The sequence below is a fragment of the Lolium perenne genome, chromosome 1 (assembly GCF_019359855.2).
Source record: "Lolium perenne isolate Kyuss_39 chromosome 1, Kyuss_2.0, whole genome shotgun sequence".
NCBI classification, from domain to species: domain Eukaryota; kingdom Viridiplantae; phylum Streptophyta; class Magnoliopsida; order Poales; family Poaceae; genus Lolium; species Lolium perenne.
Window position 1 is genome coordinate 69,320,798 of NC_067244.2, and position 24,595 is coordinate 69,345,392.

Below are 24,595 nucleotides of genomic sequence, written 5' to 3' on the forward strand. Positions count from 1 at the left end.
TTATGTAGTGAAAAATGCTTTCGGAAAAGTTTTAGTACTAGAGTTGAAAGCTCCTCTCCGCTTTACACCACCAGGAAGCATTCCTACGACGATCGTGTCTACCCACCAGCCACGCACACTGCGGGTGCCAGCGCCTAAGCAAACGAACTCCTTTACATGGCAATGTATCGAAAATCTGATGAGCGAAGGAATTCTTCAGGATTCTGGCGCTACTGCGGCGGTCGGGCCGGCCTCAATGTCCTTGGTGGTGGTGCTGCTGCCTGAGCGGCTGTCGTCGTCATTTGATCTCTGCTCCAGCTCCATGATGGGCCTGATCTTCTTGTGCGTGATGGCGATGGCGATGTCGTTGGGGAAGAGGTTGCGGAATATGAATGCGTGCACCATGGTGGTGGCGAAGAGGCCCGTGACGGTGAGCGTGGCGAGCAAGGAGAGGCCTAGGGAAAGCCCCCTGGTGAAGGTGTTGTCGACGACGGTGGCGTAGCGGATGGAGGCGATGCCAGCGCCGGTCATGGGGAAGGTGTAGGCCCACCATGAGAGTGAGAAATTGATGCCCCTGAAGAAGTTGATGCGGACGGCGAGGGAGGCGTAGAGGAACATGGCGATGAAGTAGGCGAGCTTGGCCCCGACCCCAAACTCGCCAGTGATCTTGGCCCATGCCATGGAGGCGACGCTGGGCGCGGCGACAAAGAGGAAGAAGACGGGGTGCAGGTCCTTGGGCAGCGTGGCGTTGGTGGGGAGACGCTGGTAGAGGGTGACGAAGAGCACGGCGTAGTGCGCCATCCCGACGCCGAAGAAGAAGAGCGGGCCTTCCTTGAGCCCCATGGAGGCGCCGAGCAGCGCGCCGACGAAGTTGCCGACGATGGAGAGGTGGTTGGACGGGTTGGCGACCTTGGAGAGCCGCCTGTCCCCGCCGGACATCCACTGGCCATAGATCTTGAGCTCGAGGCATAGCATGGGGGCCATGAGCGCGTACCAGAGCCATCCGGGCAGCTCGGCGACGATGGAGGGCGGTACGCCCATGGCGAGGAACATGCATGCGATCCAGGGCGCGAAGAAGAAGTTGACGCGGACGGGGTGGTAGTACTCGCGGCGGACGGCCTCGAAGAAGAAGACGATCTTGCAGGCGTAGACGGCCGTGATGATGGACATGAGTGTGACGGCGATGAACCAGAGCACAAGGTTCACCTTGAGGCTGACGTGAAGGAACTCCGTGGGCGGCGCCGTCGCGATCGTCTTGTACAGGATGGCCTGGCTGCTGACCCCAAGGCACATACCGAAGGTGGACACGGGGAACCGGAGCAGGAACGGCCACTTCTTGTCCGACGGCAGCACCAGCGCCTCCGACGACTGGAGAAAGGACACGACTGGAGCATGAGGTACTGTATGGAAGCAAAGAAATCGATGCAATGACAACTGACAGTTTGGTAAGAGTTAACTTACTTTGAGTTTGTCCAGTTCGGGCCCCTCCAGCGCGGCGAAGAAGCGATCAACATTGGGAGCCAAGGACGCCGTGCGCTCGCCGCTGATGGCGTCTCCCACCTCCTCCTCTTCCGGGGTATTGACGGGCACGCCGCCGCCAGCAAGGTGGGTGATCTGCCGCTCGAGCTTCCCGGAGAAGGTCTTGAACGAGTCGTACCGCCCCCGGTTCATCGTCCGCCCGGCCCGGCTATTCATCCGTCCACCCATGTGCGCGGGCACCCCGCCGGGGATGGGCTGCGACCGGAACATCACCTTGCTCGTCCTGCCAGCATGGTGCATGGGCGGGCGTTCCGCCTCGTCCGCCGCGCTCGTCCTGGACAGCCGGTGGAGCTCGGCCCCGTCGCCGCCCGCGTGCGGCGGAAGGTGGTGCTCGGAGAAACCGGTGGGCGAGGAGGGCAGGCTGATGGAGACGTGCGGCGCGTGGCGGGACCCCGGCGGCTGGAACGGCGAGTCGAACTGCGGGATGGCCGCATCGCTGCGGTGCGTGACGCGGTCCAGGGGCCGCACCTGCATTAAACAACCGAAATCGGTCATGCCGTCCAAGCTCTGCTTCTTCCAGCCATTAACGATCGATGGAACAGAGATCGATGAAGAGAACTCACCCGGCCGGTGGGGCGGGTCGCGTCATCTTGGTTGAGCTGCTGCTGTGTGCGGGGACTGAGCGGAGGGTGCGGGCTGGGCGCCGGCGTGGTGGTGTCGAAGCCGTCGAGGTGGGAGACCTCGACGTTGGCGAGGAGGGACGGCACCTCGGCGCCGGTCGTGCTGCTTTTGCTTCTGTTGGCTTCCATTGCTCACTCAGAGGAGACCTGCGCGGCACATATCGAGCAAGTGTGAGAACAAGTGAGAGCTTAAATAGCAACAGTTAAGCGTGTCCTTTCTGCATCATCCATGTCGCCATCCAAACTTTCAAGAATCAAGAGCAAATCGATGTTTTGTCTGCCAACTTACTAGTGGCGCCGTGAAACTGTCGACGTCCAGCTGGACCAGCGGATGATCAACAGTTCTCGCTAGTGTCCCTAGGAGATTGCTAGACGGTTCTGCTTAATTAGGCACGGATGCAGGAATTGATCAGAACATTAGGCACCAGAATCATTCCGATGAAGATCGAGAGATGTGAAAATCTTGGAGGCGATCCAGAGGAGGACAGAGCATGTGCAAGCGGTGAGCTGCGTGACCATTAAAATAGGAAAACTAACGCGCCATGTATACATGAATGATGAGCCGATGACTGGCTGGTTGGTGCTGGTCCCATCAGTGGGCAACGACCCAGTGCTTCACTAGCAGCTGTATGTGGAGTACTTCTAGAGTTCTAGGGAGGACGCGTCACCACCTGCCAGTAGTGGAAGCTACTGAAACAGGCGGGCAGAACGAGCTGTGTAGCTTCTGTTTTATCTTCATCTTTCTGTGCTGGAATATTTGTGGACACGATCCCCTACTACTACCAGTGTCTAGCTAAGCTACATATTTAGAGGAACCTTCCCAAACTGTCTTTTTTGTTAACTGACTAACCTTTCCAGACTGTTTTTTCGTTAACTGACAAACATTCCCAATTAGCTCCCTGGCTCCCGAAGTGTGGCGATCGGTCCTGCACTTGTACATTTGCAGGAATTTTTACCACGTTCTGAAGCGGCAACGTGCATTTTGGGTGGAAGCTACTGGCAGGCCTCATTCTTGGATGTCAGTTCAGTTTGTTTCTTCTGTCTCGCACTCCACTCAGGTGTCGCTTTCAGAACCGGAAAGATAATGTCGCGTCCCTAAAGCAAGGCTTCGTTTCAATCTCGTGACCCGTCGATCCGACCCAACACTTCAATATCTTAGGTTTGCTGGAAGTGTACAGGCTCGATTTGCTCAACATTGTTGCACTGAACGAATAAAAGTAATCAAGGAAAGAAGAAAGATCTAGCTAGATGGCCAATACAACTTGCAACAACTTGTGGATTAAACGACATGATCAGAAGTCAGTTAAATCCAAACGCGGGTTTAGTCAAATGGCAGTAAGAAATCAAGCTTCTATCTAATTGGCATGCACTCCATCCATTCTAAAATATACAATCGGAGTCATAATTTTATCCTAAGTACGTCAAACTATTTCAAATTGGCATGCACTCCTCCATTCCAATTTTATAGAAAAACATATACAGAGTGCATGTTGTAAATGTTGACAATTTAAGGAATGGACGCAATGGTAACGTCTTGCACAACAAGCAAGCTCCTTCACATATAGTATTTGACAAGGTTAAAAAAGAGGCTCGTCTTTGGGTGGGTGCTAAGGGTTTGGGCGGAATGATACCAGAAGGGTAATCTTTATAATAAAGAACGTTTACGGTCTTGTAGAACACTGTTCTTAATTAACCGAATGGGGAAAAGCTTTTGCCCCGGCCTGTTTAAAAAAAAGATGAGGTCAAACTTGGAGAAATTTGACTTGGATCAAAATGAGAAATCAAATTATTTTGAAAACGTAGAGAGTAACTAGCTAGTCATATATTCAAAAATTTGAAGAAAACTTGGAGAAATAGGTGGTGCTGCACAATTTCCATTCCTCATATTAAGCCTGAAAACGCTGGGTCATATATTCAAAATTTTGATTTTTTTTTTTGAATTAATGTGTATAGTACTGAAATATTTTGACCAAAGGCAATTATTTTGTGATCAACTGAAATCAGCGAATTCTGATGAAATATCACTGAAAATTGATTTCCATGGTACTAGGCAACTAGGAGCTGATGTGCAATTTCCCTTGTTGCATTTCCCGGTATCAGGCCTGAAAACGCTGGGTCATATATTCAACAGATTTGAGTCATCAGTCATTATAACTGTACAACCTATACCAGGTGGCTCGAGCAATTCCAGGCCGAGGAAAAATTGATGGTGCAAGAGAGGAACAGCTAGCCGTGTTCATGTCGGACAGAAACAGCTGTTGCATGCAAAGTTCAAATCGGAGAGAACCTCGCATGCATGCAGGACATGACTGGTTAAAAATGGGCGGGGTCAGGGCAGTCGCCGTCGGATTGGCCAGAAGAATACATGCCCGTTGGATCATGATAGGATCGATCGGGCGTGGAATGGCTTGGCCTCCTGGAGATAGCACAAGCTCAGCCGTCGCCCTCGATCGCTGAAATCTACTCATATCGACGATGGTCCAGCATGCAACAGATTGACAGAAGATTGGACGGAAGTCACTGAACAGATGGGCGCGTGTGGTGAGCGGCGTACGTCGACGTCTGCAACGGTGGCGTCGTCTTGTCCGGCGATAGACGAGACGCCGCATGTCCGAGGATGGATGACTTGTGCAAGACAAAGGAGGCGGCCCGGTTTAAAATTTCGAGTCAGGGACTCTATCATGTCATGTCCAGTTTAAAATTCGAGTATAGGTCGATAATAAGATTAGGTGGAGGAGCCGTAGCTATAGCTCTTGGTTTACGCCGTAATCCCCGGCCAGCTGCTTGCTGGTAGATATAGTATTCGCGTACGAAAGCTTCGACGGCGCAGGCCGCGCCACGCGCGTTCAAGAACCTAAATTGTACTAATTGGAACGTACATCGGCGCGCGTCAAGCGTCTGCGCAAGAACATGCGCAAATCTGTCCGAGATGGAATCATAATAAATAAACAATCCTTGCTGTCGGAGGTGTACGGCGCCGTTGGTTTACCTGAGACAGCTAGGGAGCATATATATATGTAGGACGACGACGGCCACCGGGGACGTCGACGAGCAAAGGCTGGCGGCGGCGATATGATCGAGCGGCCGCGCCGGCCGATCCGGCAGGCAGGGGAGGGTCGTCCCGCCGGAACAAGCACCTAGCCTAGCCTAGGCGCAAGGCCACAACGGGCGCGGGCGGACGTCGATCGGGTGGCCAAGCTAAAACGAGCGCGCGGCGGCGTGGTTGTTGGCTGGCTGGACCGGCGTCCGTACGTCGTAAGCATGGCGACCAGCCGGGGACCTACATTGCCAGGGACAGGATAATAATACTAGCTACCAACATGAAGAGTGCAGATGCTATTTTGGGTCGATCAGCGTGGCGGGAAATTGGACGGTCTAATGCGCATCTAGCTCGGTCTATTCAACGGTGGTCGGCCCATGAGCCACACTGAACAGAACCACGCCGGGCCACGTGGTTGGGGCAGGATGAAACGGCGATTGTGGCAACTAGATTTGGTCCGATCGATCGGCATGCATGTGTGATGTGTGATGCCAAGTACCGTTTCTCCTGTCCTTTTTGTGGCTGTTGCCACCTTGGTTAGACAGGCCGGGTCGGTAAAAAGATGATGGATCCTCGTAAGATGCGCACTGGCAGTTCCACTGTATCGTATTTCCTGGCCGGTCACGCTTTCGCTTCGGTTCCACAAGATATGGATGCAAATGTGCTGCTTTCCATTCAAATTTGCTGCTCCCAAATTCGTTTCAGTAAGACTAGATCATAGTGGGAAGTATGTTACAACCTCTATCGCGGGTAGTATCTAATATTTATTAGGTTATAGATTCATTTTATTTTAAAAAGTGTGATATTATAGTAACATAGCTAGTTACCATCTTATCCTCTTTCTTCATTTATTACCATGTCACCAAAATGTGTTGAGGTGTACTGATTAGAGCAATTCCAATAGTATAGCCAGCTACTGGCTATAAGCCAAGTGCCATGTCATCTATAGCCAACATAGAGCCAACATATACAATAGTGAGCTATAAAAATGTAGTACTTAATCAATGTGTGGCCCACCTTTCACTCTCACAAAGTGCCTAGGAGCACGTGCTAGAGCTGACTCTTGCATAAGAATCCACTCTCCTTCTCTCTGCTCCTCTCTCTCCTCCAACTAAGCAATAATATACTATTTTAATCCTTATAGCCAGCTAACTAGGACTTATTGTACTTGCTCTTATGCACTACCATTATGAGTAGTGCTACGCCATTTTCTCGGAAACAAAATCCACGTTTTTTTCCTAGACACGAATAAAGATGTGTTTGGTAGCTCACATAGACCTTTCTCGGCTCGAGTGGGCTAAACTTTTCTGTTGTCCACACGTAGAGTTGGGCATGTATCACACGGTTCTTAAAACATGCCGAAAGTTAGCCAACGAGAAACCCACGAACCAGTCATTTGTGGCAGGGCTGGCCCGAGCGACTGCAAAGTGGACATGTGGATGCGCACGCGCGGGCGAGAAATAGCAAGCGACGGCATGACGCACCGAGAACGCGCGCCATAACTCCCGTCACCGCTCACTCTCCCCTATCACCCGTTCTTTCACACCCGCCCTCTCCTCTTGTCGTCGGAGTTTGCAGTGTCGACAATATATCAAGGATCACTGCTTGGAAGAGCAACGACGGAAGAGTAGGTAATCGACCGACGCACCCTCTCTCTTAACAAGCCTTCATCGGCGTCGATGACGCGCTTTGTTCGTATCTCAAGCTCTACTTCATGACTTCTGTCAATGGCAGTAACCCCTCAACCTACTCAGATATGATTGTAGGGTGGTAGATATATATTTAGTAGGCTTGTCATGTGCTTACTCATCATATTCATGGTAGATCTTAGCTGCTAGGTTTAATTTTCCATCGATAAGAGCGATTATCCCCTTACTTGTTCTTCGGGTCAATATGGTGGTCGTGGTAATGTGTAGATCTACCTTTAAGTTGGTTAAATCTGGGCTTAGATTTTGCCGAATTTGCCAATGTAGGCTTCGATCGAAGCAAAATTTGAGGATTTTTGCATCGTTAAGGGTTTGATGTAAGGCTGATTATATTTGCACTACCGTTGATTAATATTCAGCAAATTTGACTCATCAGTTATCACAAGTTACAACCTAGAACAGGTGGCATGCCGCCGCTGGCGAGTTGCGCAATCTGCCGCGATAACTGCCACTTACCACCGGCGAATTGGGAGGCGCCGGCGATAAGGGCTTGCCACCGGCGAACACGAAGGCGCCGGCGGTAGGCTAATTCCTAGTAGTGGCAGGAGCAATTTCAGGCCGGGGCAAAATTCACGGTGCAAAACAAAGATAAACAGCTGTTGATGCGTGGACAGTTCATATATTTGGGGGGAACCAGCTATATATATCCCGCGTGTTGTGTGCATGCAAAGTTCAAATCGGAGAGGAACTCGCATGCAGGACGTGACTGCTTAAAAATGGGCGGTCCCGGGCAGTCGCCGTCGTCTTGACAATGTATACCCCTAGCCGTAGGAGATGTCAAGGTCCAATCGATTATATTGCGCATGGAAAGGCTTGACATCCTGGAGACACGACAAGCTCAGCCGTCGCCGTCGTCCCGTTAAACAGGAAGAAGCAGTAGCAGCGGCCGCTGTCTAAAAATCAATGGATGGGTCGTGGGCCGCACGTCGCCGTCTGCTAGGGTGGTGTAGGTCGATCGTCCGTCGATAGACGAGACGCCGCATGTCCCAGGAAGGGATGACTTGTGCAATGCGAAGAAAGGTTTTAAATTTGAGTCAAAGACTCGTCATGTCCTGGCGAGATAGGACCTAAACGAGATCGATGAGATTAGCTGGAGCCTGTTTGTTATGCATGAGGTTAACCTACCGTACCGTAGCTCTTGGTTTACGCCTTAATCCCAGGCCGAACGGATGCATGGTATTGACACGGCTTCGACGGCGCAGGCCGCGCCACGCGCTTGGGCACAAATCTTGTCAATTCAAGAGTTGGTAAACAATATAATGCCGTTTCTCCCAGGCGTACGGCCGCCGTGGGGTTGGTCGCGCAAGTTGATTGATCGCTAGCTTAGCTAATTTATTCGCCACGCACACCGCCAAGATGCAGAGAGAAGCAAAGCTACTAGGATTATCTGGATTACCTGAGACAGCTAGCGACGACCACTGACGATCGTTGAATAATGGCCGGAGCGTCTGTCTAGGATGGAGCTTGGAGATGGGCGGCCGCGGCAGCCGGTCCGGCAGGACAGGAGAGGGTCGCCGGAACCAGCACCTAGCCTAGCGTAGGAAAGCCACAACGGATGACGATGGCCAAGCTAAAACGAGGCCGCGGCGGCGTGCGTTGTTAGCTCCCGGTCCTAAACTTGGCGACCAGCCCTGCAGGGTCCCAACTTGTCAGGATAAGATAGCGAGGCTAAAACTACAGTTCTTCCTCGATTAACACGGGGTAAAATAGGTGCCGGTCTGCGCGTCGTCGATCCATTCCACGGTGGCCGTCGTTGGCAGGGATCCAGCATGGATCGATGCTCCGTTCCGTGGCGCCTGGGCCACGTGAAAGGAACACAGCCACGCCGGGCCACGTGGTTGGGGTAGGATGCACGGCTGCGAGATTTTGTTCGATCGGCATGTATGCTGCCAAGTACCGCTTCTCATATCCTCTTGTGGCCTGCCTCCTTGGTTGCACTGGCGTTCCACCCAATCACATGATCCAGGCCCCACTTCAGTTTTCCGCAGCATCTGGCCACAAATGCGCGGCAACGTATATGATTGGCGTGGATTCCAGATTTTCTGGCATCAATTTCGTTTGAGTTCCCACTTTCCCAAAAATGGCCAGAAAGATACGCGCCGCTCCGTAAATTGCTAAACCCTCGAAAAGAAACAAGTTTTGTGATCGAATTGGGACACAAGCTATCTTACGGCCACTAATAACAAAAGAAAAAACTTTGCTTGGACATTGGAACACCTCCCGTATAAAATCCTATGAACTGACGATGAAAAGACCTCCTGATCCCGGATGCACCGCCAGAAAGAGTCACAATTGAAAGCACCATCGTCCAATTTTATGAAGTAACACTAGTAGAAAACCTCACATCCATCTAAGCCATTGGTACCGGTTCCCTTACGAACCGGTACCAATGGGGCCATTTGTACCGGTTTGAGGGCTCAGGTGGGCGAGGAGCTTTGGTACCGGTTTGGGAGGGGCTTTCGTACCGGTTCGTGTTAGGAACCGGTACGAAAGGTCTTCGGCCAAAATTCAGATGCGTGGTGGGGCCCGGGCTGGACCTTTGGTACCGGTTCGTAACACGAACCGGTACCAAAGGGTACCCAGCCATATCAAAATCGCCAGATCGTCCCGAGCCCCCCGCCGGCTCTCATTTTCTCTTCTTCCTCACACTCTAAATTTTTCTCCACCTCTCACACTCCAATAATCTTTATTTTTCTCCACCATTTTAACAAGATTAACGGCATACATCTATCCAAGGGTTAGCAATATCATCCTTCCTTCCGGCGTTCCTAATTTAGCTCAGTTCTTTGGTAGTTTTAACTCGTACTATTTTTGTAGTGCAATCAAGGTGTTCGATGAAATGCCTAAGTTAGTGATTTTATTTTTTTATATGCAATTTGAGCTGAAATTATGGTATGTTTTGTAGGTTTTAATTAGTATCATCCCCGTCCTCACCGCCGTCGATCGCTAGCGTCGTCCCCTAGCCGGCACGGTACCACCTCGGTGAGCCCCTCTTCTTTTTTATAAAAACAATTAGTTTTATGTGATGAACTTGAATATTAATTAAGTTGGTCACTCATATATCCATGATGTTGTGTACTTAATGATTTTTGATATACATATAAAATGCAGATGAGTCGACAATGGATGTACGGTGACCGGTGCCATCCCGAGTTCATTATCGCATGCATTATTTTCTCAACGTGGTTGAGGCAAACAGTGGTCGAATGGTTTCATGTATTGTCCATGTAGTTCTGTAAGAATATGAAGGATTACTCTACCTCGAAGACCCTTCACGTCCACCTCGCTGGAGAATGGTTTCATGCCCAGCTATAATTGTTGGACCAAGCACGGAGAAAGAGGGGTTATATTGGAAGACAACGAAGAAGAAGAGGATAGTGACAACTATCCCAGCTTATTCACCGAAGACGGTGGTAGTAGAATGGGGGAAGACGAAGTGAAGAAGAGCTCATTTTCGATGAGCCGATTTTTGATGACCCGGATGACGATTTGGGTCGGGCCATTCTTGATGCGAAGATGAACTGCGGAAATGAAAAGGAGAGGTTGAAGTTGGAGAAAATGTTAGAGGATCACAACAAACTGTTGTACCCAAATTGCGAAAATGGTCGAGAAAAAGCTGGGTACCACGCTGGAATTGCTGCGATGGAAGGCGAGAATGGTACTTCTCGACAAGGGATTTGAAAAGTTGCTGAAAATAATAAAGAAGATGCTTCCAGGGAGAACGTGTTGCCCTCTAGCACGTACGAAGCAAAGAAGGTTGTCCGCCCTCTAGGATTAGAGGTGCGTAAGATACATGCATGCATCAATGACCGCATCCTCTACCGCGGAGTACGAGAATTTGAATGCATGCCCGGTATGTAGTGCATTGAGGTATAAGATCAAAGGCGAGATGACCCCGGCGATGTTGAGGGTGAGTCCACCCCCGGGAAGAGGGTTCTGCGAAGGTGATGTGGTATGCTCCTATAATACCACGGTTGAAACGTTTGTTCCTGAACAAAGAGCATGCCAAGTTGTTGCGATGGCACAAAGAGGACCGTAAGAAAGATGTGATGCCGAGACACCCCGTCGACGGGTCGCAGTGGAGAAAAATCGACAGAGAGTTCAAGTCATTTTCAGATGACGCAAGGAACTTAAGATTTGGTCTAAGTACGATGGCTTTAATCCTTTCGGGAGCAGTAGCTCCACCATAGCACCTGGCCGTTGACTCTATGTATCTATAACCTTCCTCCTTGGTTGTGCATGAAGCGGAAGTTCATTATGATGCCGTGCTCATCCAGGGCCCGAAGCAACCCTAAGCAACGACATTGATGTGTACCTGAGGCCATTGGTTGAAGAACTTTTAGAGTTGTGGCGTGACGAAGGTGTACTGTGTGGGATGAGCACGAACAAAAGGAATTTAACCTACGAGCGTTGTTATTTGTAACCATCAATGATTGGCCTGCTCTTGGTAACATTTCAGGGCAGTCAAACAAGGGATACAATGCATGCACACACTGTTTAGGTGAGACTGATAGTAATTATTTGGGAAACAAGAATGTGTATCTGGGGCATCGTCGATTTCTTCCAAAACAACATCACGTAAGAAAGAGAGGAAAGCATTTCGGAGGTGAGGCAGATAACCGAACGAAGCCTACCCGCCCTAATGGGGAAGTTATATATGATATGGTCAAGGATTTAAAAGTGATCTTTGGAAAGGGTCCCGGCGGACAACTGTTCCGCATGATGTTGACGGACACGTACCCATGTGGAAGAAGAAGTCGATATTTTGGGAGCTACCCTATCGGAAATTGTTAGAGGTTCACTCGCAATCGACGTGATGCACGTGATGAAAAATCTTTGCGTGAACCTGCTAAACTTCTTGGGTGTGTATGGGAAGACAAAAGATACACCGGATGCACGGCAGACCAAAGAAAGTATCCACGAAGGAAACAACCTGAATCCAGAGAAGTATCAAGGTCCTGCCAGCTATGCTCTTACCAAAGAGGAGAAGGAGATCTTTTTTGAAGTCCGGAGTAGCATCTAGGTCCCGTCTCGGCTTCTCGTCGAATATAAAGGGAATAATAAACATGTCGGAGAAAAAGTTTCAAAACCTAAAGTCTCATGACTGCCACGTGATTATGACACAATTACTTCCGGTTGCATTGAGGGGGCTTCTGCCGGAAAATGTTCGAGTACCCATTGTGAAGCTATGTGCGTTCCTCAATGCAATTTCTCGTAAGGTGATCAATCCACTTACTCTACAAAATTTACGTAAGGATGTGGTCCAATGTCTAGTCAGCTTCGAGTTGGTGTTCCCACCATCCTTCTTCAATATTATGACACATCTCCTAGTTCACCTGGTCGAAGAGATTGGCGTTCTCGGTCCTGTATTTCTACACAACATGTTCCCCTTTGAGAGATTCATGGGAGTCTTAAAGAAGTACGTTCATAACCGTGCTAGGCCAGAAGGAAGCATCTCCAAGGGCTATGGAACAGAGGAGGTCATTGAGTTTTGTGTTGACTTTATTCCTGACCTTAAGCCGATCGGTGTTCCTGAATCGCGCTATGAGGGGAGACTGCGTGGAAAAGGCACACTAGGAAAGAAATCAGCAACGTGTATGGACGGACATTCTTTCACTCAAGCACACTACACAGTTCTACTTAATTCCATCTTGGTGGCTCCGTACAAAGAGGAACACAAGGAGATCTTACGCTCTAAATACCCGGAGCAACGTGAAGATTGGATTGATGGAGAACACATGAAGACTTTCGGCGGTTGGTTGGAAACACGTCTCATGAATGTCACCGATGACGAGCAGCTGTACTTGTTGGCCAAGCAACCATCTTCTACTATATCGACTTTTCAAGGGTACGAGATTAATGGGAACACATTTTACACTTTCGCCCAAGACAAAAAGAGCACCAACCAAAACAGTGGTGTCCGCTTTGATGCAGAAGATGGCAATGGGAACAAGGTCACATATTATGGGTACATAGAGGAGATATGGGAACTTGACTATGGACCTAATTTCAAGGTCCCTTTGTTCCGGTGTAAATGGTTCAACCTGAAAGACGGGGTACAGGTAGACCCGCAGTACGGAATGACTACAGTGGATTTCAAGAATCTTGGGTACGACACCGAACCATTCGTCCTAGCCAGTGAAGTGGCTCAGGTTTTTTATGTGAAGGATATGTCTAGCAAACCGAAAAAAAGAAAAGAAAGGCAAGAGGACACATCATACGATGAGCCAAAGCGGCACATAGTTCTTTCAGGAAAAAGAAACATCGTGGGAGTAGAGGACAAGACAGACATGTCAGAAGATTATAATAAGTTTGACGATATTCCACCCTTCAAGGTAAAAATTGACCCAAGCATCATCTTAAACAATGAAGATTGTCCATGGTTGCGTCGCAGTAAGAAGAAAGGGAAACGAGCGAAGAAAACTCAGAAGACTAGCTAGCTACATATAGGGATCATAACTTGTGTATCTCAATATGGAAATCACTTTTGTGTAATGATGTTACTGTATGTAAGATATTAACAATGGAGATGGTTGGCTTGTTTTACTAGTTAAGTCACGCGGGCTTGCAGGAAATTTTCGCCCGAGTGAACTTCCTAATATGCAATATATTGGGATTGTGCACCACGGGAATATTCGATATGTTCCGCCACGGGAGATTTCCCAACCCTTTCCGCAACATTGTTAGAGGAGATGGAGTCTTCCACGGGCTTGCAGGAAAAAAATTCCGAGGCGGAACTTCCGAAGATGCCATATGGCGTGTGCACCAAAGGGCATCTTCGACAAGTTCCGCCACGGGAGATTTCCCAACCCTTTCCCCAACATTTGTTAGAGGAGATGGAGTCTTCCACGGGCTTGCAGGGAAATTTTTCCGAGGCGGAACTTCCGAAGATGCCATAGGGCGTGTGCACCAAGGGCATCTTCGACAAGTTCCGCCACGGAGATTTCCCAACCCTTTCCTCCATCCATGGTGATGAAACTCTCCATCCATGTTGGCTTGTTGAGCTGCTTCCCATGGTGTATCGATGCTCCTTTTATAGGCAGAGCGTCCTTATCTCGCTGACAGCTTTAGTACCGGTTGCACCCACCAACCGGTACTAAAGGTTACCCATGCGTTCTTATCCCACCGACAGGGCGTCGTGGCGCTACATACTTTATCTCATCGAGCAGGTGGCGTCCTTATCTCGCCGACAGCTTTAGTACCGGTTGCACCCACCAACCGGTACTAAAGGTTACCCACGCGTACTTATCCCACCGACAGGGCGTCGTGCGCTACATACTTTATCTCATCGAGCAGGGCGTCCTTATCCCGCCGACAGCTTTAGTACCGGTTGCACCCACCAACCGGTACTAAAGGTTACCCACGCGTCCTTATCCTGCCGACAGCTTTAGTACCGGTTGCACCCACCAACCGGTACTAAAGGTTTGCCTCGATCTGTCTTCCCGCCTATTTTCTTCCCGCGCTTTCCACCGGTTCCCGCCTCTGTCTTCCCGCCATTTTTTCACTATATATACGTAGGCTTGGCCACCATTTACATATCACATCTAGACTCATATCTGCAAACCTCATCATTCTCTCCCATGGCTTCCATCGCATCTCTAACCCCCCGGGAGGCGGAGGCGCTTTGCGCCTCGAACTACCCCTGCCCGCCGGGCTACCGCGTCCCGACCGGCTGGTTGCTAAGCGTCGGAGGCGTACCGGTCCCTCCAGTCCCTCTAGGTGTGGCGCGCGAGATGGCCATCACGAACCACTACTACTTCGAGCTCACGCCAGAGCAGCGGAGGAATCCCCAGTGGCATCCCGACTACAGCCCGACTTGGGAAAGCTTCTTCATCAATCGGCGTGAGAGGGCGCTTGCCAGGCACGAGGAGGGCGGCCCGCCTCCTCCGAACTTCAACGAGGCCGGCCGTCGGCTGTGGTGGCGCGGCCGGACTCTCCAGGGCGTCATGGCCTACCGTGGCCCCCGCCTGCGCTACCCTCAGTCCCAGCCCACGCGTGCTCACCCGCCGACGTTCGAGTACCGCGACCCCGATGCCGCCGACGATGATGACGGCGACTACGACGACTACAAAGGGCGAGTACTACAGGGCTAGGCAGGAGTATGACTGAATGACTCCCCAGTAGAATTTGGTCATGTATCTTTAATTTTCAGTTAAGCTATGTACTTTTAATTCGAGTTCAATCGTAATAAAATTTCATTCCCGCCGTTTCTTTTCCCGCGCGGCGTCGTGGCCGAAAAGTTTCCCGCGCGACGTCGGGGCGGGAAAGTTTCCTGTGCGGACGGCGTCGTGGCGAGAGTAAAGAAAAGAAATAGAATAGAGAAAAGAAATAGAAAAGAAATAGAAAAGAAATAGAAAAGAAATAGAAAAGAAAGGAAAAAGAAAAGTAATAGAAAAAATAAATAGAAAAGAAATAGAAAAGAAATAGAAAAAATAAATAGAAAAGAAATAGAAAAGAAAGGAAAAAGAAAAGTAATAGAAAAAATAAATAGAAAAGAAATAGAAAAGAAATAGAAAAGAAAGGAAAAAAGAAAAGTAATAGAAAAAATAAATAGAAAAGAAATAGAAAAGAAATAGAAAAAATAAATAGAAAAGAAATAGAAAAGAAAGGAAAAAGAAAAGTAATAGAAAAAATAAATAGAAAAGAAAGGAAAAAGAAAAGTAATAGAAAAAATAAATAGAAAAAATAAATAGAAAATAAAGAAAAAGAAACAGGAATAGAAAAGAAACAGAAAAAAAAAGAAAAGCAATAGAAAAAAGAAATAGAAAAGCAAAAGAAAAGAAACAGAAAATAAAAAGAAAAGAAACAGAAAATAAAAAGAAAAGAAACAGAAACAGCAAAAGAAACAGGAAAGAAAAAGAAAAGAAAAAGAAAAACAAAAGAAGCAGCAAAAGAAAAACCAAAAAAAACCTTTGGTACCGGTTGGTACCACCAACCGGTACGAAAGACCTTTCGTACCGGTACCAAAGGCCCCTCCCCTGTGTTAACTTAGGCGCGCGGGAGGGGAAATCCCCAAATCGACACTCTGCAACGCGCGCGACCGTACGTCCGAGCCACGCCGCCGTCCGCAGCCACGCCGCGCGCCGTCCGAGCCACGCCGCGCCGCAGTCGCACTCACGCCGTCGCCACGCCATCGCCGTCGCTGTCGTCCGCGTGCAGCAGCTCCCCTCGCGCCGGCAAGGTAAGCTTCTTCCCTCCTCTCCACGCCGGCCGCCGTCGCCATCCCCTCCCTTTCTCCTTCCCTCGCCCGCACGCCGCTCCTCACCGCGCAAGCAGCCGCACACCGCAGCCACGCCGTCGCCACGCCACGCCGTCGTTGCCGCCGCCGTCGGACGCGCGTCTTCCTCCTCGCCGCGCCGAGCACATCCCGACGCGCTCTAGGTGCTCGATGAAATGCGGCGGCGCCGCGGCGGCGCAAGGGCAACGCGCTCGACGCCACCGCCGTCGATCGGGTCAACGCCGCCGACCTCCCGTCCCCCGTCGCGCCCGGCGCCGCCGTGCGGCTCACGCTCGCCAAGGTCAAGGACGGGGTGGAGGTCGCGCGGCTCGTGGAGGGGGTGCGCGAGGCCAGTAGGGCCGCCGCCGCGGAGGGGAAGGGCGCCGGGGTCAGCTTCGGGGGGACGCCAAGGTGGAGGAGGCCAAGGCCGCCCTCAGCCCTTGCTCGACGACGTCATGGTGCTGGACTTCGTCGTCGACGCGCCGGCATTGCTTCGGTTTTGAGTGTGTTTTGTGCTGTCTATTAGGAGTAATAATGGTGAGGCCGTCGTTTGTGTCGTCGTCGTCGGTGTAGGGGTCGGGTGGTGGTGGTGGCGCAGGTGGATGTAGTTGGCGAGGTGCGCGTGGCCGCGGTGGTGGCCGCCGCCCGTGGCGGCGGCACGGTCCGGCACCGGCATTGCGGCGCCTGAATATCAGCGCCGAATCCCACCGGCCCTTGCGCTAGGCCATATCTGAGCATTTCGTTTCTATCTAGGCATTCTGCTTCTTTTGCATAGATTGATTTTTTAGTTTACTTTCGGGAACATATTTATAATTTGGCTTGCACTCTGTCAGCTCAGCTAACAGAAACATAATAACACGTATCCTTCTCCACCTATATTTATGTTTATATTTGAATAAGTTTTTTGAACTATACTATGATACATACATAGTTCCATACTCCGAGTAGGAGTGGCGGTGGCGGAGGAGGAGGGGGAACGCCGAGTGTGTGGCGGTGGCGGTGGCGGAGGAGGAGGGGGATAGGGTTAGGGTTAGGGTTTTTTGCTTTCTTCATTTCAATTGTTATCCATGATGAATGAAATACAATTGCTTTCTTAATTTTGGCAAAGGACATTGAGGTATGGAGGACGACACCTTCGTCCGAGATGAGGAGGGGGAAGAAGCGGTGCAGCGATTGATCTATGAGAGTGCCCGTGGTCCGGAACCCGACGATGGAGATGACAACGAGTACCAAGACTTTCTGAATGATTATGGCGAGGGACTTGAGTCTGAACAAGTTAGAAAAGACAATGAAGTGTCCATCACAAACTCCGGCGAGGTGTATATCTATGTATCAATTAGTCTGTGTTCATCCCTAGATGCATTCATTTATTTGTATTGCACTTATTAACGAATAATTTTTTCTTTTAGCCTTCTGGATCATCGAGCAAGTCTGTTAGAACAAAACGAGGCCCGACGCGGGTGCTAAAGGGCGAGGGCAGGTTAGCCCTCACGGCATTCAAGGATAATGGTGAACCAAAGGAGCCCAAGGAGTTTTGCCGCAAATTTACAAGTCAATCCGGAGTTATTGTTAGGGACCATGTACCGATCAGCATTCAAGAGTGGCATAAGCCGAAGAACCCGGAGAGTGGTGCTACTTATGTCAACGACAACATGAAAAAATTTCTTTGGGACACGCTACTGACAAAGTTCAGCCTACCGGAAGACATGACGGAAGGCCAGAAGAATAAAGTCAAGGAATGGACATGGAAGAAGATGGCCATACAATTCCAGAGCTTCAAGAAAAATTTATGGGACAAATATAAGAATGAAGATCCAAAGTATTCGATGATAATACCGAAAATCTAGTGAAGATAAAAGATCACCGGGCCGCATTTAAGGAGTATAAGAAATCGTCTAAGTTTGTGTCCCGATCGAAGAAAAATACCGAAAATGCTGCAAAGAAGAAACTTCCGCATCATTTGGGGTCAGGTGGCTACAAGAGTGCCATTCAAGTGGACAGCGTTTGAGAATAAACTGATGGATCATGGAATCACTCCACGTACATGGACCGGCCCGAACGGTCCAAGTTCTGGTTGTTCGCTCATGGGGCAGGGTTGGACCCAAAGACAGGGTTGATCGTTGCGAAGGGAAAATGGAAGGAAAAAATTGAGGCAATTGTACCGAAGCTTGTAGATGCAATTGAAAAGGTCAGAAAGGGAGAGTACATTCCCGATCGAGAGAATGACGAGCCGACACTCGCTCGGGGGAACCCCGAACATGTTGGACGGCACGAGCTCGCCCAGGTCTCACCATGAAGGAAGCGTGGCCGGACAGCCACGACACTTATAGAAGCCGTTCGCGAAAGAAGAAGAAGGACGCCGACATTGTAACGGAGTTGTTATCTAGGGTGGAGGCTCTTGAGAGAAATCGAGAGGGCACCCGATCAGCCGCTGTTTCTACGGGATCCACAAGCCGATGCTGCCCCATCTCGGCGAAGAAGCGTGTCGGTTCCTCGCATCTTGACGGATGTGGAGGAAGCTACCCCGTGGATTATGTCACGGAGAAGACAGATTGCGAGCTACATATGTTAATCAGGACCGCGTCTGTTAAGGTGGCGGTCGGCTATGTGTACCCAAGTGAAGATGGAGCAATGCACCATCATATGCCCATTCCACCTGGTTGTGTTCGTGTCGGGGTGGATGAAGTTGTTTCGGGGTTTGAAAAAGTGGAGCTTGATATTCCTAGAGGTGAAGATGAGAGGACACTGGGCGATGTCAAGCACGGTTTCGCCCTATGGCCGAAGAAGTACGTCGTCCTTTTGCAAAGGCCACCGACTCCTACACATGAGCAAAGCAAATGCCATCGACTCCTCCCGGTGGCAGTCCCGGTGAGCAGCCAAGTCCACACCTACCTCGAGAGGGACCCCAGCGTGAGTCCACCATCTCGAGATCCTCCGCGTAAGACAGCGTCCGTTAAGCGGAACGGTACGCCGCCTAGGAAGAAAGCTAGAAAGGAGAAACAACCGCCGCCTCCCGAGAAGTTACCTTGGGAAAAACTCCAGAGGAAAACGCGGAGGCCGTTCAGGCCGAGGTGAAGAAATTTTTGCACCGAAAGTGCAGAGATACCTTTCGAGAAGACACTAGATCGGGAGAAAGTTGTGCGTACTGCTGACAATCTATATGACCCTGTACCATCGCCGCCATCCGACTATGCGCGTTCTATTGAAAGGTCGTATGACAAGATGATCGAGGCGACAAAACCCGTTAAATCGGGTATCAGGGAGATAAAAGGGATACACAGTGTCTACCAGCTCGGACAACAACCCGTTCAATCGGTCGCCCCTCTCAAGGTGTTTGACGGGAAGACCGTTCAAAGTTCTCGACAAGACGCAATCGATTACGCCTTTCTTTGAGAACGAGCATATCGGTTTGTTCAAGGGAAAGATTTGGTCGAGAATCTCAGGAAGGTACCAACATGTATGCGTAACTTGCATTCGTGGGTACCTTAAGGCCTCAAAGGAAGGGATCCAGACTATCATGGTGCGAGTTAGGGAAGAGCACTACTTCCGTGAGTACCGTGTGAACGTTGACTTCGCCGAACTCTTTCGCTTATACAATCTCCGGGCCCTCGACAAATCAATCATCGCTGCTATTGTCTCGTAAGTGATTTATTTATTTAATTTGAGAAGTCGTTCATTGTCTGCAGATTATAATCTTTTGTGCGCTCTATTATGCAGATCGAAGATGCTCGAATGCAAAAGGGACGATATCACGTACATTGGGTTCATTGACCCGCACACAATGCATGTTAAAACCATAGAGGATCCCCTCTATAACAAGGATACACCGCAGACTTTGCTAAGGTTTTTGAAGCGACAACGTGACAAAAAGCTAATACTTTGGCCTTACAACTTCGAGTGAGTCTTACTTGTCTTATAACACATTATATTTTGCTCACCGTATGTCAAAATTTTAACTAATGACTACATATTGAAACGTGCGTAGGTTTCACTTTATTCTTCTCGTCATCAATTTGGAAATTGGAGAAGTTGAAGTCTATGACTCACTAAGCAAAAAATCGGAACTATACTTGTCTTGTTATTTAATGCTCAGAAGGTAATTTTAATTCTTATCGGTTTGTTTCGTTAATTTCCTGCTATGAACTAATTGATGACTCTTTTATGCATTTTCTTTTGTCGAGCAGCGTATGGGAAACTTTCATCAAGGAAGATACGTCCCGTGAATGGACACCGAAGCTGCGATGGAAGGCGAAAGTAAGTAGTACTACCTAGGTCCACACACCTTTCAATTATCATACTTGACTATTGTTTGATTGAATTATATTCTTGTAAAGAAATGCCCGCAACAACCTTCGGGGACCGATCTCTGTGGATTCTTCGTTTGCGAGTACATCCGCAGAATTGTCAACGAGAGAACGAATAATGAAAGAAATAAAGAGGTACAAAAACAATCTTCACAAATTTGTTTTGTTATCATAAGTTGTGCTGAGTTTCAGTAATAGTTGTTTCATGTATTCATTTGTATCTTATTCTTTTATAGTTGGCAAGAAAGCGGAACAAGCTCTCAATCGATGACCGCTTCATAGCAATAGGCGAGGAATTGGCGGGATTTTTCCTTCGGGACGTCATACCACAACTCGCAGAGCACCACTATGAATGAAGATGTACATGTTACATATATAGTTGACTCGAAGAGTACCACTATGCTACATGTAATAGACATATATAGAGTACGCCTCGGAGAGCACCACTATGCATGAAGATCGATCTTCATGCATAGTGCTACTTAATTTGCGATCTTATGCAATAACATGTGTGTTATATTATATGCACCAACTTGCTATGCATCATCTTGATCTTCATGTACTACCTAAACCCAAACGCGTTTCTGGTGCATCGACGCGATATGAAACAAACCGATATCCCTAAACCTCTCCAAAACCCTAAAAAGCCAATTCTTCACAAGGCAGAGATTTGGGAAAATTCCCTGCCGCGGGGGGAACCTTTGGTACCGGTTCATATTACCAACCGGTACCAAAGATCCTTAGCCCTGAGCTCTCCTGGTGGCCCACGTGGAGGCCTGTTTTATACCGGTTCGTAAGCAACCGGTACGAAAGGGGGGGGGCTTTAGTGCCGAATAATTTGTACCGGTTGCAAAACCGGTACGAATGCCTCTCTGGAACCGGTACGCATGAGAGATTTTCTACTAGTGTAAGCGATGGCCATTTTATTGGTTGTGTGCATCTTTGATGTATAGATCCGTTCTTGACATTATGTTATTGGAAAGGCTGGGTGTAAATTTTTTGAACAGGAAAAGCTATGTGTAATTGATATCATCTTGGTATTATAACATATTTCTATCATCAAAAAAAATTGAGAAAAGATGAAATGTGTGGTGAATAGCGATGGCACCGCAGACAAGACACATGTCTATCTAGCAGTACTTATCATGGAACCGCATGTCAATCTAGGAGTACTTATCATGGAACCGCATTCTTTGATTCCCCATTTTGTTCTATGGTTTCGAACCTCCAGAGTTCCAATGCCCACCAGCCATTGCCACACACACAACTCTTCTCCCAAGATTCCTCTGTCGGGCGACGGATGTGCTACGTGTCTTGTATTTTATTCTGATCGCTAATAATCAACTCCTGTACTATTCAAGGGCATATAGTAATTCAATTCATGTGGTGTATTCTAAGCCGGCGCAAGCTTTCAGTTTATTGGGTGACTTTGACACTTCAGAGACAAGCGACAGACAGGGCAAACTAAGGAGGGGCTCAAAGGTGTATGGCCCAGGAAAACGACTAGAGTGTTCTGCTAATATTTCCTATTAATTCAACTCTATTAATTGAGTTGGACCATGCTCCAAACATGTAGGATCTATTTCTCTCTTTTTTCATCTACTCAGCTTTGTTTCTACGTTTTTTATCTGTGTAAGACACCCCCATGATAGCAATTCTCAGCCAGCACAAGTTATCAGTTTTTTGGGCGACTTTCACACTTTGAAAGAGACAAGTGTCAGACAGGGCAAACTAGGGATTACAGCTCAAGTATGGCCCGGGAAAACGACTAGAGCCATCTACTATCCTATTGGTTTAACTCTGCTATACTGAATACTAGCAACTCGGTACCTTTGCTGTATTGAGTAGGACCATGCTCCAAATACTGCATGTAGGATCTATTTTTCGTCTACTCAGCTTCCACGCTTCCAGAGAAGGAGCAAGATTGGTCCCAGATTTCCGCGTCCAAATGTGTCTCTCTTAAGAAACTTATCTTCTTCTGAGGTGAACCGTAGGAATAGTATCTAAAGCGAGAAGAGGAAGAAACAATGTCCTCAAGAAACAGAGAGGAGCGGCCAGAACTATAACCAAAATAGCCACTCAAACCCAAGGCCACAAACAGCGGCAACCAGAGAGGAGATTGCCGAGCCGATGGAGCGGGCAAGAATAAGATTTGCCCCACATGAAGCATTGCAAAGTACTACTACAAAGATCGGTAAGTTCACTGACCTAGCAGTTGGGGGCAGCTTGAATCTGGGGACTGATGATGCGGCGATCCGAGCAGAGTCACGCGGTGTTGCTGATGCCGACGATGCGAATGGCGATGGAGGTTTGCGGCTGCATATATAGTGGGTTGTTCTTATGGACGGATGTGAGTTATGTGGGCAAAGAGCACGAGGGCTTCAAGCTTCCCGGAGGCTTCCTTCTCCGGCGCTGCCTCCCACAGCTGGTTCCAGGCGGTGGAAGAACACGCGGGGTCTATTTCTCTCTCTCTCCTCTCTGATTTCCTGTTGCTCTGGTTTATACATGCGGAGTCGATGAGGTGTCTGGGCAAAAAGGAGTAACAAATCTGCTTCAAAAGGAATGCACAGCTTTTCTCTTCCGGGGAATAAATATCACGAATGGTAACTTTATGTTAAAATATGGAACCATATACTCAGATTTTTATTTTTATTTGTCTTCATGTAACAATCAGTTTTATAGCTGCCGATACCAAATGTATCTCGGCTAAGTCCTTAATCTCGGCCGCTCCTTCCTCCTCCATCAGAACTCTAGAACCAAACTTACTTCCATTCAAAATTAAGCCGAGTTCTTTTTTGTATTAGCGTTGATCGTAAGCATCTGTTTTTTGGGGGCAATTCTGTTGTACAAAACAGCAATTTTGTTTTACCAAACGAGCTCAAGACACCGCCCAATTCTGTAACATTAAAACTAAAATAACGGAAAAGAAAAAAAAGAACCTTACATTAGCTACATTTTACATACAGGTCCGTCAAAAGGACCAACCGAACTCCGAAGATAGTTCACCCAAGAACACGACAGGAGTGAAACACATGCACAAGAGGCAAATCAACACACAAAATCTGTTCAACCGATGGGCAGTCATCAAAGCCTATGATATGGGGTGGCCCGATCTTCTCAGTAAGCGACGGGTGGTGATGAACACACGATGGTAGCAGCGGATGGAATCGATGATGATGAGAATGATAACTTGTATGACGCCGACGAAGTCTCTCGATTGATTCCTGATGCAAATGCAACAGCTCTCAACCCTGCAAGATATTCGCAACTCCACACACTTGCGCACGTAGCCGCCGACCACGAAGCGGTAGATTGCAATCTTCTAATCCCCAATGGAACAACAGATCACACAAACTTTCAGTAGCATAAAACTCCAGATCGCAACGAATTGGAGAGTAGTATTCAATAGTTTTGCATAGATAACAACTAAGAACTAGGGTTTATCTTAAACGTGGTCTAAAGCAGCTAGGGGGTCGTCCAAGGCACTTATATAGGCGTCCGGGACGAGTTCTGGTCGAAAGTTACAAGTAAAACCGACCCAGAATAGTTCTGGTCGAGACAGACTCGGACAGATCCGGTCTGGAATCCGGTCAACCGGGCCAGGGACCGGGCTGGCCGGTCTGGCATCCGGTCAACCGGGCGGCGAACCGGAAAGTTCGCAAAACTTCGTCCGGTTTGGCCCCGGTACGACGCATCCGGTTGCCGCCCGATCAACCGGGCCAGGGACCTGGCGCGCCGGTCTGGAGGCCGGTCTAACCGGGCGCTGGGCCGGCCTGGACATCGACTTGTCCTCTCGCGCATGCCTCCCGCTCCTCCCTCGCGCGTTCATGAGATATCTTCATGTCCAGCTCCATGTCCAGCTTCACGTCCATCTTGACGTCCGTCTTCATGTCCAGCTGCTCCTCTACTCCTCGTGCGATGCTCGTCTCCTCTTGATACCTGATGATACATAAGTAATAGGACTTAGGCAGTATAAAGTTCTCATCAATCAAAGTATCGTTTAGAAACAAGTTCACCTGTTGTTTAAGTAGCTTCGCACGAGCCCTTGTAATTGGTCCAATCCGAACTTCATTAGACTTGAGCTTCACAGCAGGTTCATCTTCATTCATCAGTGACGGAGGTAGTGGTGTAGTAGGGATGTCCTCATCATCTCCCCCCCTTCAAAAGGCATCGACCCCGACGCTCCAAGG

The 24,595-nt window shown here is 48.9% G+C and overlaps 1 protein-coding gene and 1 long non-coding RNA gene across 3 annotated transcripts; one reads left to right on the forward strand and one right to left on the reverse strand.

Moving 5' to 3' along the window:
* LOC127296474 (S-type anion channel SLAH2) lies at nt 1-22,747 on the reverse strand. Of its 2 annotated transcripts, none has more exons than XM_051326557.2 (4): nt 22,614-22,747; nt 2,082-2,285; nt 1,441-1,986; nt 1-1,347 (listed from the first exon to the last, which is right to left on the reverse strand). In XM_051326557.2, exons 2-4 carry the CDS (start codon nt 2,265-2,267, stop codon nt 196-198), a joined length of 1,884 nt encoding a protein of 627 aa, XP_051182517.1. In that variant the 5' UTR covers nt 2,268-2,285; nt 22,614-22,747; the 3' UTR covers nt 1-195. The 2 variants fall into 2 exon arrangements, with proteins under 2 accessions (XP_051182517.1, XP_051182527.1); XM_051326567.2 differs by lacking the exon at nt 22,614-22,747 and adding an exon at nt 2,428-2,542.
* On the forward strand, nt 22,297-23,123 carry LOC127296491 (uncharacterized). Its single transcript, XR_007848512.1, has 2 exons — nt 22,297-22,599; nt 22,669-23,123. It is a non-coding gene; the product is annotated as an uncharacterized lncRNA (long non-coding RNA).
* Nucleotides 23,124-24,595: the final 1,472 nt, after the last annotated feature.